We start from the raw sequence: 19,792 nt of genomic DNA, 5'->3' as shown, positions 1-19,792 counted from the left end.
GTCAAAAATGAAAATTCTTATATTTATATATTAGAGATAATTTATTTAAGCTTTTGCAAAGTGCGTTATTTTTAATGACAAAACATCTTTTGGCTTATTTAAGAAAATTTTCAATAATTTTAAAAATGTATTAGAAATACAAAAAATAAAAATATAAAATTTATTACAAGAAGATTAAAATACATTACAAAATATTTGAAAAATGATCCAAATATATTAAAAAGGACAATAAATACACAATAAAAACTAAATGCATTACAAAAAAATGTTTTAAAATACAAAAAATTAAAAGGAATTAAGCTTGAGAATAGTGAAAAGATAAAGAAAATTAAATATATTAGTAGAAAAATAAAAAATGTTACATAAGAAAAATTAAAGGCATTAAATATTTTAATGCATTAGTAATAATAAAAGGTAAAAAAAAAACTTTTATATCATAGAGGAGAACATAAAATTATGAAAAGCTCTAGAGGAGACTCAAACCTGGGTGCAGCACGAGATATACTCGGAATTTTACCACTGGGCCATCCACTCCAATTACATTTAGCCGAATCTTATATAATATTATTAGAAATATTTGGGGATACAGCTGTACCTCTTTGTCCTTTGTTCCCATGTAGATATGCCAGTGCACTTAGGCGGGGTGCCCACCTAAGGTCGGTCCAAGTGGTCGAGCCTATGTCATAATTTGTGCCAGTCCGTTCGCGCAGCCCCTCCCCATATTACTGTCAAATATTTTTCTTCCCTTTTCTGGTTTGGTTCCATATATTTTTTAGATTAACCTTTTATGTTGAAATATTTTTCTTGAATCAAAACCGTAGGAGAGTGAGGACTCTCTTGGACCTCATCTCTTTCTCATTTGAGTAGGAATATCTTTTGCGAGAGTTGTTTCATTTACTCATAAGTTCATATGTTCGGAAAGGATGTTTTGAATCTTTTGATGAAGTCAGCACATATTTACTTTTACGCATGACGTGTTTCGATCCTAGAGATTTATTTTCTGCATTTGATTCGAAAGTTACTCTGCATGAGCTTGCAAGTCAACTTGAAACATATGTTAGTGCGCATGAATGAAATTTTTTCACAAATATTAGCATAGTGTTCCAGACCATGACATAGAATAAGATCAACTATGCAAGGCATAGTGTTCCATCCTAGGCACAACATTATGTTCTCTCTTGTTGCTTGGCCTTGAGATGAGAGCACAAAGGCAATGAACTTAGAAAGTATGCATATCTTATATTTATCCCTTCTAATCTAATCTAATCTATTTTTTTGAAGCATTTCTAAAACCAAGTATACAGTTGTCAAGCGGCTGCAAATGCGTTAAAAAATTTTAGTCTTAACCTAAATGAGTTTCAGGCTAGCCAAAGCTAATCAAAGCTAGAATTAATTTTTTGAAATTTAATGAGAGGTGCATGATCCATCCCAGGGGCGGACGCAGAAAAAATTGACTGTAAGGGCTGGACTTCACGTAAACATAACATATATATATATATATATATATATATATATATATATATATATATATATATATATATAATATAATATAATATAAAAACCGCAAAAACTATAAAATGCATATATATTTAATACGAAGTAGTCCAAAATATATCTAATAAAAACAGCATGTCATAGTTGCGGTTTTACGTCTAAAGCGATGGCAACTGAATTCTACGTGTTCTCATCGATTGAAAACGTTGCAAGATTTTTTCATTGCAGAAAATGCTCTCTCAACAGAAGCAGTAGCAACATGTAAAACCAATGCCAACTCAATAATCCGATAAACCAACGGAAAAACCAAATGTTTACCACTTTTGACCATTTCCGTAGCAACGTCTCCTAAGTTGCTTAAGGCAGCAAATTGAGGATCACATCGTACATTAGCAATAAAATTACTAAGTTGAAGTGGAAGCTGTGAACAATCAATTGCAGAGAAGTCCTCGTGATATAAAGTAGCAAGACGGATTACTTGATCATCATTGAATCGAGAGAAAGAATTTATTGGATCAAGACATGATATGCATCCTAGCAACTCGGTGCTAGCTTCAGAAAATCGATTATCCATCTCTTGTATAGTTAAATCAACCACCTTGACATTGCAACCACAATAACATAAATTATGATATATATATATATATATATATATATATATATATAGAAGACATGAATAGGAATATTATAATACCTGATTAAAAATCTCTACACGATAATGATGCAAATTCGTGATCAACTCTGCTCCATACTTCTTATAACCACGGCGTGGTATAATTTCATCCATATCAACTTGTGAAATATTATGCAATTCACAAAACTTTGTTGCTTGATCATGTATGTCTTCCCATCCATTCTCTCTAAAACTTTGCAACTGATGTTTCACACTTTGGATCAATGATATGGCTTGAATAATATTTTGATCTTTCTTTTGCAAGGCAATGGATAATTCATTGGTTATTCCCAATAAATGTTTCATCAAATGCAAAGTGAAAACAAACTCATAGTTATCCATCCTTTCAATCAATCCTTCAGTGGTACTTCGGTTATCATGGAGAATAGCATCGTCACGTACAACTTCCAACACTTTCTCAACCGAAGACCACATAGAGCATAGACGAAGCAATGTAAAGTAATGTGAGCCCCAACGAGTATCTCCGGGCCTTACCAAACTAGTTTCTTGATTTTTACCTCTTCCACTTATGACTTCTCCATCATTAAGTTGTTCAACTAATCTGTCATGTTGCAACTGCCTAAGTTGGTCTTTTCTCTTACAAGATGCCCCGACCATATTCACAATCATGGAGACATAGCTAAAAACATCCTTCACAACTCTAATACCCTTGGCAGCCGCAACAATAATTAGTTGGAGTTGACGAGAGAAACAATGAATATACATGGCATATGGATTTTCTTGCAATATTAAGGATTTCAATCCATTAAACTCACCCCTCATATTAGAAGCTCCATCATATCCTTGCCCTCTCACTTTAGATAGAGATAAATTATGCTTCACCAATAAATCATCAATAGCACATTTCAAAGTATGAGAGGAAGTGTCAGTTACATGCACGATTCCAATAAATCGCTCAATCACATATCCTTCGTTATTCACATATCTTAAAACAACTCCCATCTGCTCCTTCATTGAAACGTCTCGAGCCTCATCAACCAAAAGAGTGAAAACTTTATCTCCAATATCATTAACTATGGCAAGTGTAACCTCTGAAACAAGAAATAGAATATAAAATTAACAACTTTAATAAACTCCTTACCTCACAATTTGTAAAGAATTTGAATATTAATTTCTCTAAAGTTTAAAAGACTTGAACCCCAATTTCACGAAATGCTATTGTTTCTGTATCGCCGCTCTGTAACCTTCAAAATGAAACCCTTCTGTTCTCCTTTTTAATTTTTAAAATCTTAAAAACGTGTGGGGGTGTTGGCCAAGTAAATTGTAAACTCATTTTACTATAATTTAATAATAAAAACGTGTTCAAGTTTAAAAAGTAACCACACCCTGTCAAAGCATTTAAAGTGGGCCCATCTGACTTTTACTTTTATTAATTTATGTATAAAAATCCTCTTCTTCTTCCTTAGGCTTCTCCAATCTCCAACGCCATTGTTATATTTCCTCAGCAAATTTTAACTTTTCCTTTCTTTAATTTTCAGCCCCATACAATTATGCATCCAAAATAATTTGTTCTTCAGTAGCACTATTTTGATAAGGGCTTAACAGAATTTTTTAAAATTTTAAAAATTTTGAAAGTAGAAAATAAAAAAAAATTGGGTAAGGGCTCCAGCCCTACCCTCTTTGTACGTGTGTCCGCCCCTGATCCATCCAATGTCTAATAGTACTAATAAAAGTGACATCTGATAAAAGTGAAATTTAAACATGACAAGATATTACTATTAGTTTAAAAATTACAAAAACTTGACATCTGATAAGAATGAACTCAATGAAGTGATAAAGTTGGCAAATAATTTAACCTAAGAATAAGTTATAATGGACTTTGACATTTTAAATAACCTAATTTAAGATCTGTAAATCAAAATAAAATATAAATACATTTCAATAAATTTTAAAACATCTTTAGAATTCCAAATATATTTCTTGTGAATTTTCAAATCGTTTATCTATTAGTATATTAATTTAATAAAAATACAAGGCATATATACATATATTAGATATAATATTAAAGATTTATTTTATTTTACTAAAACTATCAATAAAGTGTGGAACAAATTACAAAAAATTGAAAGAAATGCAATAATTGCAAATGCATTGGATTTTTGGCCAATCATTTTTGAATTGTTGACACTGGAATGGAAATTACCAAAGTAAAATATTTCAATTTTAACCCACAAAAAATTAGATAGCTATTCGGATCAATCTGCGCATTTAAGCTGAATCGACCTAGGTAATAAAAGCTAAATACTCTCAACTTGAGTATAATAAATCGAAAATGTTATCGCCACCATTCTGAGTTGCTAATAAAATGTAGAATTAGTCAGCATTAGATGACCGGCTAGAATTAAATGTGGGTGGCCCCACCAACCCGTATTTAATTTGTGGTGTTTGGTGAAAACCTAGGCATGCACAAGTCACAACGGTTCTGAACCGCCGGTTCCGGTTCATGAACCGGCGGTTCACGGTTCAAGATATGCTTGAACCGGAACCGGCCCGCCAAGGGTCCCGGCGGTTCCGGTTTAAAAAACCGGCGGTTTACTCGGCGGTTCAAAATCGCCGGTTTTCGGCCTGAACCAGCGGTTCCGGGCACGAATGGGCGGTTCGTCGATTTTTAATTTTAATTTTTTTTTGCATTTTTCAAATATTCAATTTTAATTAAATTACATTTCACTTTTCAAAGTTGTTACGGCTCCAATAATAAGCGGTTATTATAGCTAGCGTCGGAAGCAATTCTCTCTCGTTCAGTCTTCAATCGAAAATTCAAAGTTATACACATTGAAGCTAAACTAACTAAGTATATACGAACACGCAAATATATAAATTCTCACATTTTTTTAGTGTTCCTTGCTTTGTGTAATTGTGTCGATTATTTTACTGTAAACATTTCTTCGTTTATTCACTTTATTTATGTCGATTCATTTTACTGTAAACATTTTTTGTGCATTATATTTATTTGTTTATGTATGAAATGTGCGTAAATAAAATTTTAAAAAATACAATTAAAGTTGCAATTTTATTGAAATTACACGTTTACAACAATTACAAATAAAAAAACCTTGAGGTCTTGAAGTCTTAAACAAAAATTTAAATACAAACGAGACTACTAGTAAACAACGAAGCTAATTTCAATTTATAAATGACAAAAACGACGTAGAAGTTCTTATAAAAAAACTTGTAAGTATATATACTCTTAATCGGCGAATGAGATCTTTCTACATAACTAAATTAAGGACACATTTAGCAATTCAACTTTAAATGTTGAGTTTAGTATAACAATCAACAATTATAGTAGAATTGTCAAAAGTTTCCCGGATTTAGCCGTATAGAGAAATCTATTTCGTCGACTTGAGTATATACAAATACAATTATATAATTGTATTTGCATGTGTTTAAAATAGGTACAAATGGGAAAAAAAGAAATAAAGGAAAAAGGAATTGAGTTCAACTTAAATTTAAAATTTAAGTTGAGGTGCCTACGTATCCCCAATGCTCATTTGCATTAGGGAATCAAGGCCCACGTAGTTCTCTTACCTTACTTACCTATTTGGCTTGGCCGCCGGCGATTGATGGTTGGCCTACGATTCATCCCCGATGAATTCATCTTGTGATCCCTCCTGACGATCACCCCAATCATTTTCTTGTTCTCTGACGTCGGCTTTGCCCAATCATCAAGTAACATCACGGCTTCCATATTTTTCGCCGAGAGCTTACTTCTTGATTCATCCAACACACGCGAGCCAACACTAAAAGCGGACTTGACGGCGACAGTGGAAGCCGGAACAGAAAAAATCTCCTTGGCCATTGAAGCAAGGATGGGAAAATCTTTCTCGTGGGTTCCCCACCAATCGAGGACGTCGATTTGGGCGGGAGGAGTAGGACCTTCATCACCAAATGAAAAGAGTGAATCGAAATATAAATCCAATTCACTTACCATACCTGAGGACCTTCCGTCGGTGCTGTAGTTGTATAGGTCGGCTAGTTGGGATTGCGCGTCGGGGTCATCATAATCGGCTTGAAATGCAAAGCCATAGTTATGTTGTGGAGGAGGGGGGGTCTTCTGACTTGGTGGGTGTTGTTATACTTGGTTTCATATTCGGTGTAGAGAGCGCGCAAGTTAAACTCGAAGGTTTGTTGGATAATGGATCGGTCCGGGAGGGTTATTTGAAAGGTTTCTGAGAGGTCTACTCCAAATTCGTCACTGGTATCATATTGGATTGCTTGAAGGGGGCCAAGATCAATTGAACTCAAATTGTTATAATAAAAATCTAAAATCCTAGAGGTAACGACTAATTTCCATTTTGGATCCAATACCTTTGCAATCAAAAACACGGTTGGAATCTCAGTGAAATACTTAAGTCATTTTTCAATCATATAATATAAAACACACATTAACTCAGGTGAAGAGGAAGCATTTTTCATTACAGTTTTAAAACCAAGGGATATGTACATGCAATGCTCTAAAACACGAACAGCAGTGCAATAATAAACACCCGACAATTCAACAGTACCATTTTTAAAATATTTAAACAATTTAAATAAAGCCATACTATGTTCCCAACAACTATGCGAAAGATATAAATCATGAACGGGATAGGTTCTAAAAAAATCAAATAAATAATCTTTATGTGTCAAAGTAGAATTCCATCTATGAGACACATCCATAGTAAAATTCGTATACCTGTCATTCTTTTGATGGCAATATTTCTTCCATGCTTTGCCAATAGCTGGCTTTTGATGGATTAATCTAACCGCAGTTCTAATAGGAGAAACCTGCTTTTGCCATAATTCAAGCGCATCTTGTACACATAAATTTAAAATATGACAAATGCATCTTTGATGAAAATACTTACCTCCAATTACCGGTGCACAAGCCGCAATCAAATCGCCAATACTTGCGGTGTTGGCAGTTGCATTATCAAAACCGATAGAAAATATCTTGTTGCATAATTGAAACTCATTTAAAACTTGTATAATCAAAGAAGCAATTTCGGGTGCAGTGTGTGGACTTTCAAATTCTCTAAAACCTATTAAACGCTTGTTTAAAGTCCAACTATTGTCCACAAAGTGAACCGTAATGCCCATGTATGAATGGCGGTTAAAACAATCCGTCCACACATCTGAGCAAATGTTCACTCTGTGGCCCAAGCTAACTAAATAACGTGATAATTCTACCTTTTTCTCCAAACATTGTCGAACGGTAGATCGTTGCACGGTCATTCTACCAATTCTCTTGATTGCTACGTTCAAACCACTTTGCATAGTAACCTCAAATTTTTTGTCAATATAAACGTTAATAGGAAAATGCTTTATTGCCGCCCATCTAGTCATAACATCAGAAAATATTTTTTGATCATATTTAAACAGAGGCGTACCTGACGAACCCGAGCCGCTGGGTTGGAAGTTGAGTTGGGTTTGGGTAGAGGTAGTGCCGCATTCTACCGGATGCTTCGTCACCAAATGGCGACGGAGGGTGCCATATTCTCCACCACTTGCAAATTTGTACACTTTATCGCAATAGTTGCAGTAAGCATGAAACGCTGATGTCTCTTCTTGAGAGGTCGGATCATGAGGACTTGGAATCACCACCGGGACCTTCTTGTAGTGTTTGACAAAAATGTCAGATTTCAAAGCTTTTGCCTTGTTAGTGGGTGGAGGGGGAGGCATCTCCTCATTTCTGCCGGTGCTAGACGGAATACGAGAATGAGATCTATCCTCGTTGGTGTCCGAGTCCGACGATATAGCAACGTCGAACTCGTCAGCTTGTTGGGAACCACCTCCCCTACCCCCACCTTGTTGCATTTCAGCGAGTAGCAAGGCGGTCATATGATCTTCTTCTATCTACAAATATTATATAAGTTGAAGTTATAAGTATGAACGGAAAAAAAAATTATGAACTCAATTTTATGAAATTATGAAATATGAATTGGACAAATCATTTTTCATTACTTACTTGCATGCGTTCAGCCTGCACTCGGGAAACCTCTTCCATAATTTCTCGACGACTAGGTCGCCTTGATTTTGAGGGACGACTAGTACTTTGATCTTGGGCAATACCCTTGCCCCGATCACCACGGCCCGATCCACTACGAGAAGAAGACATATTGAATTATTGATAAATGAAAGTAAAGTAGTATGGATGAAATATGTATGGACAGTATGGAGTATGAAATAGGTGGTAAATTACGAGCACAATAACAAATATACTAGTGAGAGTGAGTAGTAGAATGTAGAAACTAGTAAACAACTTGAGCAATTAGAGAGAATGAGGAGAGAATAGAGAAATGGAGATTGAGAGAAGGAAATCCTTGTTAACACAAGAATGAGGTGAGTAGAAATGAGGGGGAAGTGGGGTATTTATAGGAGTAAAATTGGAAGAAATAAAAAAAATTCAAATTTTGAATTCTACATAAACCGGCGGTTTACCGCCTAAACCGGCGATTCAACCCCAAACCGGCGGTTCAGTCCATGGTTTTGGCCCGAAAACCGCTAGTTTCTGACCGGTTTGCAGGCCTACACCTTGCACCCTATGGCCTACGCCTGAAAAGTTGCCGGAACTGGCAAAAACCGGCGGTTTTTGTCAGAAACCGCCGGTTTTTCTGAACCGTGCCTGAACCCTACAACCCTATGCAGGAAATAGCAGTTTGAACCGTTGAACCGGCGGTTCAAACCGGCAAACCGCCGGTTCACGGTTCACGAAACCTTCGACCCTGAACCGGCCCGTTGGAACCGGCAACCGCCGGACAGTTCAAACCGCCGGTTCCGGTTCATGAACCGGCGTGCCCGAACCGGCGGTTAACCGCCGCGCCGGTTCGGTTTGTGCATGCCTAGGTGAACCTTAAATGAATTTCAGTAGACATGACATATACTTGTCATTTGATCATCTTGTCCTCCATTTTTATAAAAATAAAAATAACCAAGAAAGTTAAAATAAAACCTAAAAATCTACCCAACTAATTGCCCCCATTGCAATTCCCCTTCCCTTCTACATCTTCGCAGCAACCATCCCCAATTGTTTGGAAATTCATTATCCAATTTCTCCCTTTCTTATGAGCCGCATTTCTTAATTTTCCGACGAAAGAGAAAGAGATGAGAGAAAGATGAAAAGGTGGGAATTCGGCGGTTCGTTTTGTATGCCAGATATATAGATACATTAGAAGGATAGATGAGAGTGAGAAAGTCCGATTTGATATTATGGCAAATGACAGAGGGAGGAGACCCAACCGATTGTGTGAATTTTTCCGACGATCCCAACAGAGATGTGTCCAAACCATATTTTTCCGACTAATTAGATCTGATGAGGTAGATGTCGACGTCGTCAGGATGGTGGTATTTCGCCGACCGTCTCCTCTTCAACGGGCCCGTGGAGTGGGAGGTAGAGAGAGAGAATCCACGATTGCAAAAAAGTACAAAATGACGCTGATGTTGGTGAGAGAGGGGAATTCAAAATTTTGAAGGGTAAAATTGTAAATCCATGTCCAATTCTGGATGACAGTAGAAATCAAATATTGCGATGCCACTGTGAATTATATATGACCAAAAAATGGATCAACAGTGCGGGCCGAGGGGTTTCTAGCAGGCCGACCCCGTTTCATCTGGTGAACACCGAACCACATTAAATGCACTCATTTGACCCTATTTATGGTCATTTAATGGTCAGCGAACATGCCCGTAATATTGGAGAAATTGTAGAACGTAGACTTAATTAGCATTGGTCCATCCGCAACACTGTCTCTTATCCGTCTTTAACCGTCTCATCCTTCACTATTTATATTTATCCCATCTCTTAACTAAGAAACAACACCTGCAACCTTCAATCTCTTAATCATCTCATCCCTTAACTATTCATTCAATTTCAATTTTTTATTTTTATTTCCAACAAATTCAATTAATAAAAACACACTTCATTAAATAACATAAAATTACAACTTAAAATTTAAAAAAAAACACAGAATTAAAATCCTAAAAAAATTAAAATTACATAATTTAAAATATAATTTTATAGAAATTATAAAAACTACTCCGCCGGCGAATCATCCCCCGAAGGCGGTGGCGGTGCACTCAAGCTACCTGGAGGCGGAATACCAATTTGTCTTGCCATAAACTCAATTTCGGCAAGATGAGCTTGATATTGGGGAGGCGTCATGTGGGAAGTGTCAGCCATCGTGGCGGTCAAGTACATGGACAATAGGGTGTTCGAGCCCGAGACCGAGCCCGAGCTCGCCTGGCTTGATTCGCCTCGGCCCCTCCTCCCTCTAGCCGCCTTCGCTGCCTTGGTCCTTTGCTGCCGACGGCGCCCACGGGAGGACCCCCCTGCATCGGTGGCCAAGCCCTCAACCTCTTGTGAGGCAAACTCTTGTGAGGCGTTGCCTGACCCGCCCTCACTAGACGAGTATTGGCCACCCGCCATGGGCTTCGTGCGTTTCGAGCTCGAGCCCGTGTTGGACTGGACACCGCCAGCCCACCTTTCAACGTCTCTGACCGCCTCCTAAACATCGACATGTTTGAATTCTTTGCAGTTGTCGTATAAAAAGACTCGCAAAGCCGCTCTCAGAATGTTGGCTCCACTGGCTCCGCTTTGGTAATTCGCAGCTTCATTCTTGTAGATTCTGCAAAATTTTTTGACATCTCTGTCGACTCGGTCAAAATGACTGCGGAGCATCTTCATAGTGCAGCGGCGGGCCCCCTTCGGCTTGTTCTCGTTGTAGGCGTTGGTGACCTTTTCCCAAAAACACTTGCGGGTTTGTTGATTCCCGACGATGGGATCGTACAAGACGCTGACCCAAGCGTTGAACAAAGTCATCGTCTCCTTGTGTCTGTATAGAAGACGACCGATATCCTCCTCCTCCGCGTTCTCCTCCTCCTCTTCCTCCACAGCGTCGAATGCGCGACCCTCGGAGCTTCCACCGCCTCGTGCTCCTTCCGGAGTGGGTTCATCCAGAAAATTCTTCCTAATTTGGGATAATCCTTGCGAATACCTCGGGGCGGAGGGACGAACGTATGCATGCACATCAAAATGGGGTGGTTGGTACGCCGCCGGCATCGACGAGCCTTGGGTGCCCGGCGTCAACGAACCGGAACCACCCAAGACATTGTACATGCCCTCAGTCGCCAAACGTGTTCAAGTCATAGCCGCTGGAGCCGCTAGAGTTTCCGTCGCCGGACATTTTGAGACGAAAATTGGAGAGGTGAGATGAAAATTGGAGAGGAAAGAGAGATGATTTGAGAAGAATAGATGTGTGTTTGTGTGTATAATGAGGATGAAAGAGGAGTATTTATAAAGTAAAAAAAGAAAAAAAATTAAAAAATACCGTTGAACGGTAAAAAACTGTAACATTACCGTTTTAATTTTTATTGCTTCAGCGTGGCCCGCGAGTGGGCGTCACGCCTAGCGCCAGCGCGCGCCAAGTGGCGCTGGTGCGTGGCGAGACGTCTCGCCAGCCCACCCTTCGGGACGAGACGCCCGCCGAGACGAGACCGAGATGGAGGGCTGCAACGCCGTCTCACTGCCGTCTCGTCTCTTCGAGACGAGATAGAGACAGCAACGAGACGCGTCGCGGATGGCCTTAGATGTATACAATGTAATATATTGTTCTAGATTTGTAAATGTTAGATGTATATACATGTAATATTAATATTGTAGAAACGAGTATTAATTAGCATTAGATGTGTATACATACTTCTTATTGTTCTATTTTGATTGTTCTTTATTAATTGTTTCATATCATTTTTATCATACCTCTTTTGGTAATGAATCATAAAGTATATTCCATCAATTTACTCCACTAACATTTTATTGCTATAAAATTAGGATTCACTTTTCTCTAACTTTTTTCATTCATGTCTTTTACATTTTCGCTAACTTTTTTCATTCATGTCTTTTACATTTTATTGGATCCATGTGAGGTCGCTCCCTGTATCCATAACGGCTAGGGTTTCGACTTTGTGGGTACCGAGGGCGAATCGCATTAGGTATACTCTGTCGACGGGGACAGTCTCGGCGGAGGGGGATTGTGGGGAGTGATCTGTAGGGATTAGGGTTTTGGCGCGGTTGAATGATCGTTGCAAAGCGGCTTCTACGCGGTCGAAGGGTTAAAGGAGGGAGGGGGATTGTAAGGAGTCTCTGTGAATCAGATCAATGCTGAAACCAGCTGCTTCGGTTGCATAGAAATTGGGATTTGAGATGGCAAGGGTTAAGGTTATTGCAAAAATTAGGTAATTATTTTTGTAGAGTTTCATTGTATTAATCTAGCTTGGGTCTGTTTGAGCGATTATAGGTTTAGGGGATTGATACTTATATGGATGAGCATGATTTCCTTAATGAATTTAGGGTTTACTTCTATCAATTACAATTGCTTGCATTGTTTTATATGTTATACAAGTCATTTAAAAATGGTCAGAAACTAGCGAAGAGAATATAGCCTGCTGGATGATGAGTTAGAGATGTGGAAACATCAATGAATGACAAATTTCTCAACCGTGGAGTAGGCAAGGAAAGTAAGTCGAACACTACTATTAGAAAATGAAAAGTTGTAATGTTAGTAATGAGCAAATCCTAAAATGAAAGAGTTAATGCGTTCATTAGGAGATGGCATTGTCAACTTAAGGAATGTATATATAATAATTTTTCTTAGTGCCGTGATATTATGAAGCAATAGATGAAAAAGTAATCTAGTGGGCATTATTAATTTAATCGATTTTGTTGTTAATCCAGATAGTGTAAATATGTAACATATAGTAATATAATGATCTCGTACCCATATCGAGGAAAGTGCCTTCGTGAGCAATCGTGGTCCTATCCTATACGTGTGTAGGCCGCCCAAACCCGGTCAATTTTTTTTTAAATTGTTATTTTTAGAGAATTTTAAAACATAAATGTGTATTAATAACAATACTACCTTTTAATCACAAATATATCACTTTTTTGTTGGGGTCGCTATTAAGAATCAGTTGCTATTTTAGTCCAATTTGGAATCTTGGTTCATTTTTATTATAGATTGTATGTAGATCACATCTTCGACTAACAAGTTTAGTTCACTTTTTATTATAAAATTAATGTATAAAAATGAGTTCCACGTTCTTCTATTTTTTCATCCACTTTCCTTTATATTTTCTTCAAACTGATGCCTAACTCAAATGAGACTCCTAATACTGCGCGGAGAGAGTATTTGTGATCACTCGTGTTCTCGATAATTGATCAGGACCGTCTTCTATATGATGGATCCTTATTTGATGTGTCTATTATGCACTTTTATGGGTGGTCTGATGTGTATCTATCTACATAAAGGATGGTCCATGCAGCGTCCTCTACTCCTCTTTAAGACAACAGCCACAACTATATTTGTATCTAATCCTATGTACTCATATCTTGTCACTTTGTACTTTATATATCCTTGTGTGAAACATATATATTAATATTAACGGTTGGCAATTGAAACACAAAAATGAATATAATAATATCTCACATCGGTGTACATAAAGAGCTTAATCCACTATATAAGTCTCATGGGCCTCTTCTCTTATCACCAATTGGTTTTAGGATGGAACCCATAGATTTCTATCATAGTATCAGAGCAAGTTTCGAATCCGATTAGGGCTCAGAAAAAACTCATCATCGCCCGAATACCAATCCCGGCCGAACGGCATAGATTAAGCCAGAAAACCAAATTCCTATCAAAACCTACCAACAAAAAAAATCAATAGAAATCATGTCAGATACCGAAGACACTAAACACGATCCAGAAAAGCCAACGAAGTTGAAGAACAACAAGAATGTCATTGTGGCATTCAAGCTCAATGGAAAAAATTACCCACTATGGTAAAGACTTATGAAAGTCAAGATCGGAGGCCGAGGGGCCTATTCGCATATCAGAAACGACCCTCCTGCACTAGGAAGCAAAGGATACGACGACTGGGAAGAAGACGATCTGGTGGTGTTTTCCTGGATTGTCGATAACATCGAGAACGAAATTATCGCCGATTTCGCTCATCACCAGACATCAAAAGCACTCTGGGAAAGACTCACCGTGACATTCGAGAACATGGCGAACAAGTACCTGATTTACGACCTGGAAGAAAAGGCAATCGAGTTAAAACAGGGGAATCTGGACTTGGAAACATATTACCGAAGGATCCAAGGGCCGTGGATCAACATCGATCGCTGCCAGAAGCAACCCATTACGTGCTGCGACAAAGGAGTTAGCCAATACAGAACATTCAAATGAGAAGAGGCTGATTAAGTTTCTGATCGGACTCAATCGTGAGTATGATTCGATCAAACGGGATATCCTCATGGAAGATCCCTACCCATAAGTTGAATCGGCCTACGGGTGGGTAAAGACGGAGGCGGCTCGACGTCAAATCATGCCACCGGCATCGCCTCTGCCCACCGTAGATACCACCGGCGATAACATCGGGAACTCATCACTTGGGGAAATCGGGCTTGGTCTCGCCGCCCAGAGCAGTCGTCCACCGCAACGGAGCTGACCGCCTCAGCGCCCCACCACTACCAACCGACCGGGAAATCGCCCCGACATATCCAAACTGTGGTGTTCCCATTGCGGGAAACAAAAACACACTCGGGAAACATGCTTTCAGAGGGTAGGATACCCTGAATGGTGGGAAGAAAGGCAGAAAGTGAGAGAGGCGATGGCAAAGCTCGCCGTCGCTGACGGAGCAGGACAGCCGCGCCAAATCGCAGCCGGGAACAGAGGGTCAACCGGCGGGGAACGCAATCCCAGTGGGAGCAGCGTGCGGGGTGCCGAAAATTTGGCCGAGAGAACGGAGATGATGACCGAAGGAGCCGCGACAGGAGAACCCTCTCAAAGGGGGATGGACTGCAGTGGAGGTAGAGGGTTTGGTTATAAACCAAACCTTAATTCATTTTTTGCTTTTCAATCCTCCAATATTCTTAAATCCCAAATGTTATCCCATTATATGAATATCCGACCCCCAGACTTCCAGAAATTAGAATTTGAACCCCAGAGTCTTGAAAAACGTGAATTGACCCCTAGGCTGAGTATATTTGAGTCAAAAAACCCCTTTGCACCACTAGAACAGTTTTCCGCTGCACTCCATGTTAAAAACGAGGCTGGGAGTACTAGGGGTGTGCATTCGGGTTTCGGTTCGGTTTTTTGTCAAAACCGAACCAAAACCGAAAAACCGAATTTAGTTCAAAATTCAAACCGAACCGAACCCGAAATACCGAAAAACCGAAACCGAAACCGAAAAACCGAAAACCGAACTTAAAAAACCGAAAAACCCGAACAAAACCGAAAAACCAGAAAAAAATCGAAAAACCTGAAAAAAATAAATATAATATAAATATATATTTATATATGTGTATTTTATTATATAGTAGAATATATTAAAAGAATATATATTATATATAATATAATATATTAAATTAATAGAATATATATATAATTCGGTTTTTCGGGTTTTCGATTTTTTTCTTAGCCCGAACCGAACCGAACCGAAAAACCGATTTTTTTTTATTTTTAAAACCGAACCGAACCGAAAAATCGAAAAAACCGAACCGAATTTCAAAATTTCGGTTTGGTTCGGTTCGGATATTCGGTTTCCGGTTTTTTTGCTCACCCCTAGAGTGTACTAATAGGGGATGGATTTTTTACTGTGGGGCTATTGATACTATGACTCCGTTTAAAACTGATTTTAACAACCTGGGTGGAATCACAAAATCATATAACTACAAGTGGAGATTTGATTCCAGTGGAGGGGTCGGGCACCGTCGAAATATCCCCTACTCTAAAACTTTCGAATTGCTTATATGTCCCGACCTTGTCACAAAGATTGATGTCTATTAGCCATGTAACGAGGGAATTGAATTGTACACTTCTAATGCAACCCAATTTCTGCATTTTACAGGATATTCAGACGAGGAGGATTATTGGGCGTGGCAATGAGAACCAAGGACTCTACTACGTGGACGAGATAGCTCAAACTGATACTGCAATGCTGGCTCACGGATCCACGAGACAATAGACTTGGCTATGGCACCGAAGACTAGGACACCCTTCTCCTGGTTACTTTAAGCTCTTTTTTCCAAAACTATCTATTCCTTCTGATTTTTGTTGTGAAACTTGTGTTTTGGCCAAGAGCCACAGACAGTCCTTTAAACTTACAGACACTCGAATGAATTCCATATTTTCTTTAGTGCATGCTGATGTGTGGGGGCCTGCACCTATTGTTTTTTTTTTCCACACACACACACATACACATCGGACACAGACCCACACACACATCGGAGTTCGAGATACATTGGCAAGCGAACCAGCCTCTTCCAGCCCCTCGTGTCCGCACGAACTAGCCCACCCCAGCCCTTCGTGGCCCCAACGAACTAGTCTTCTTCCCAGCTGGTACTAGGCATGTAAGCTATCTACCACCTCGTGGCCCCCAAACGAACTAGCCTTCTTCGCAACCGGTACTAGACCGGTAAGTTATCCACCTCCAGACGGGTCCTGGGCATGTAAGTTGACCACCCTCAGACAGGTCCAGGCCTGCACGCTTGCAAAGTCCCAAGGCAACAAGCCTTGAGCCCACAGGGAAATTAATCCCAGGATGCGCCATCCAGGATTTGAACTCCTGACCTCCTGGATGGGCGGTATCCATTGCCTCCCTTCCCAACCAGTTGAGCCGGTCATGGTACTGTTCAAAAATTCCCTCCCATTATCGGATCTGAGTGTTTTGATTGTGGTGTGGAATTGTGTCTGGATCATTTTAAAGAAAAGGATTAACCTATCAACTACTTGAGATTTATGTTTCAAGAAATATATCCATGTCATTCTTGTGCAATCATCAATAAAAATCACAAAATAACGAAAGCCATTCTCGTTATTTTGTGATTTTTATTGATGATTGCACAAGAATGACATGGATATATTTCTTGAAACATAAATCTCAAGTAGTTGATAGGTTAATCCTTTTCTTTAAAATGATCCAGACACAATTCCACACCACAATCAAAACACTCAGATCCGATAATGGGAGGGAATTTTTGAACAGTACCATGACCGGCTTCTTTAAGGAAAAAGGCTTACTTCACCAAACCTCTTGTGCCTACACACCCGAACAAAATGGGGTAGCTGAACGGAAAAATAGGACAATTCTAGAAATGCCCCGTGCCCTTATGATTGAATCCAATGTACCCAAACATTTTTGGCCTGAAGCTGTTGCTACCTCTGTCTACCTCATGAATAGAGTACCCACAAAAATCCTGAACAAAAACCCCCCCTCGATACCTTATCCAGAATGGCCAAAATCCCTGACCACCTAAACCTTTCAGCCAAAGTCTTTGGATGTACAATATACGTCCGCATTCCAAAACATGAATGACCCAAACTATCCCCATGTGCAACCAAATGTGTTTTTGTGGGGTATGGACAAAACCAAAAAGGATACCGTTGTTATGACCCTGTCACTAGAAAAATTATCACCACCATGAACTGCAATTTTTTGGAAACCGATTTCTTTTACATCACCCACCTTAGTAGTCAGGGGGAGAGTGATTCAGGTAGTTCTGCGGACTATCTAAGTTGGGTCGTGCCATTGCCAAATCCCTCTATCGAGGAACCAACCGAGCCAGTGGTCGTCACTACCACCGAGCATGTCTCATCTCTACCTGAGTCATCTCATCCATCACCCGTCGATCCTCCTCAGAGGATATCCGAGGTAACTCTAGACTCAAACTCTGGTGAGAATTCAGTTTCCACTAATCTTGTTGGCACAGAAGAAGACAACACCATTGATAGTGATACAGGACAGTACAGACTTCCATATAGGAGTACACGGGGAGTGCCACCGAAACGGTACTCACCTGAGAAGATTGGAAAGAAAAGCAGATACGGGGTAGCAAACTTTGTGCAAGGAAATCTGACCAAGATGGCCCGAGCCTTTGAGACGGCACTATATGAAGATGAGGAAATCCCACAGACAATAGAGGAAGCCATGAGGCATAAGCATTAGAAAGAGGCGATGTTTACTAAAATGAAGGCCTTGTTAAAGAATAGTACACAGATAAAAGGTAAGCTACCAGATGGTGCAAAGACTGTGGGATGTAGATGGGTCTTCACGATCAAACGGAGACCACATGGCACTATAGATCGCTACAAAGCCAGACTTGTGGCGAAAGGGTACACCCAGACATACGGCGTAGACTATGCCGAAACTTTCTCACTAGTGGCAAAGATAAACATCGTGAGAGTAATGTTCTCCATTGCAGCCAACAAGGAGTGGTCGTTGCATCAGTTCGATGTAACTAATGTCTTTTTACACAGAGAGCTGCCAAAGCCAGTGTATATGGAACCTCCTCCTGGGTTTACGGAAGAGTTTCTGGATGGGGAAGTCTGTCAGCTAAAAAGAACATTGTATGGTTTGAAACAATCTCCGAGAGCATGGTTTGGGAGATTCACTGAAGTGATGAAAAAATATGAATACAAGCAGAGCAACTCAGATCATACCTTGTTTCTCAAGAAGAAGGATGGCAAGATCACTTGTTTGATCATCTATGTAGACGACATGATTATCACTGGAGGTGATGAAGAAGAAATAGCTGAGCTAAGAAAAAATCTTTTCAGAGAATTTGAGATGAAGGATCTAGGGCAGCTCAAGTACTTCCTGGGAATCGAAGTCTTGAGGTCTAAGAAAGGAATCTTTATCAATCAGAAGAAGTATGTACTTGATCTTTTGGCAGAAGTAGGGATGCTGGATTGCAAACCTGCGGAGACTCCGATGGTACAAAATCATGGACTTCAGATTCGCAAAGGAGAAAAGTTGGCGGACAGGGGGAGATATCAAAGGCTGGTAGGTAAATTGATCTATTTATCTCACACGAGACCCGACATTGCCTATGTCGTAGGAGTAGTGAGTCAGTTCATGCACCTACCTCAAGAGGAATATTGGGAAGCCGTCCTAAGGATTGTTCGGTATTTAAAGGGAACGGCAGAACATGGGTTACTTTTTTAGAATCATGGTCATATGGAGATACATGGTTACACAGATGCTGACTGGGCAGGAAATCCGGTTGATAGGAAATCGACTGCCGGATACTTCACCTTTGTAGGAGGAAACCTTGTTACATGGAGAAGCAAGAAACAGAAAGTGGTGGCACTATCTAGTGCAGAGGCTGAATTTCGAGGAATCAGAAGTGGACTGACAGAGATACTATGGCTAAGAAGACTTATGACAGAACTAGATCTCCGCTCGTCGCAATCGTGCCGACTCTTTTGTGATAATAAGGCGACAATCAACATCTCAGAGAACCCAGTGCAACATGATCGAACCAAGCATGTGGAGGTGGAAAGACACTTCATTAAGGAAAACATTGAGGCAAAAGTGGTGGAAATACCATTTGTGAAATCCGAAGATCAACTGGCTGATATTTTGACAAAGGCTGTAAACTCAAAGTCCTTTCGAGAAGTACTGTGCAAGTTATGTATCGGTAATCCTGTTACTTAACTTGATGGGGAGTGTTAGAAGAAATCACGGAAGATCACAATCAGAGGATATTGATTTATTCTATACCATACTTAGAAGATATCGAATCAATGTAATTATGCTAATTAGGTTTTCCTTATGTAGATACTCCTAAGT

At 39.4% G+C, this 19,792-nt stretch overlaps 1 protein-coding gene across 1 annotated transcript; it reads right to left on the bottom strand.

The window, feature by feature from the left end:
* Nucleotides 1–1,684: 1,684 nt before the first annotated feature.
* LOC121774504 (zinc finger MYM-type protein 1-like) lies at nt 1,685–13,961 on the bottom strand. Its single transcript, XM_042171367.1, has 4 exons — nt 13,916–13,961; nt 13,809–13,862; nt 2,189–3,219; nt 1,685–2,092 (listed from the first exon to the last, which is right to left on the bottom strand). Exons 1-4 carry the CDS (start codon nt 13,959–13,961, stop codon nt 1,685–1,687), a joined length of 1,539 nt encoding a protein of 512 aa, XP_042027301.1.
* Nucleotides 13,962–19,792: the final 5,831 nt, after the last annotated feature.

The sequence above is a fragment of the Salvia splendens genome, chromosome 17 (assembly GCF_004379255.2).
Source record: "Salvia splendens isolate huo1 chromosome 17, SspV2, whole genome shotgun sequence".
Lineage (NCBI taxonomy): Eukaryota > Viridiplantae > Streptophyta > Magnoliopsida > Lamiales > Lamiaceae > Salvia > Salvia splendens.
Note: the sequence above shows the minus strand (reverse complement) of the source record. Positions and strands in the feature narration are given on the sequence as shown.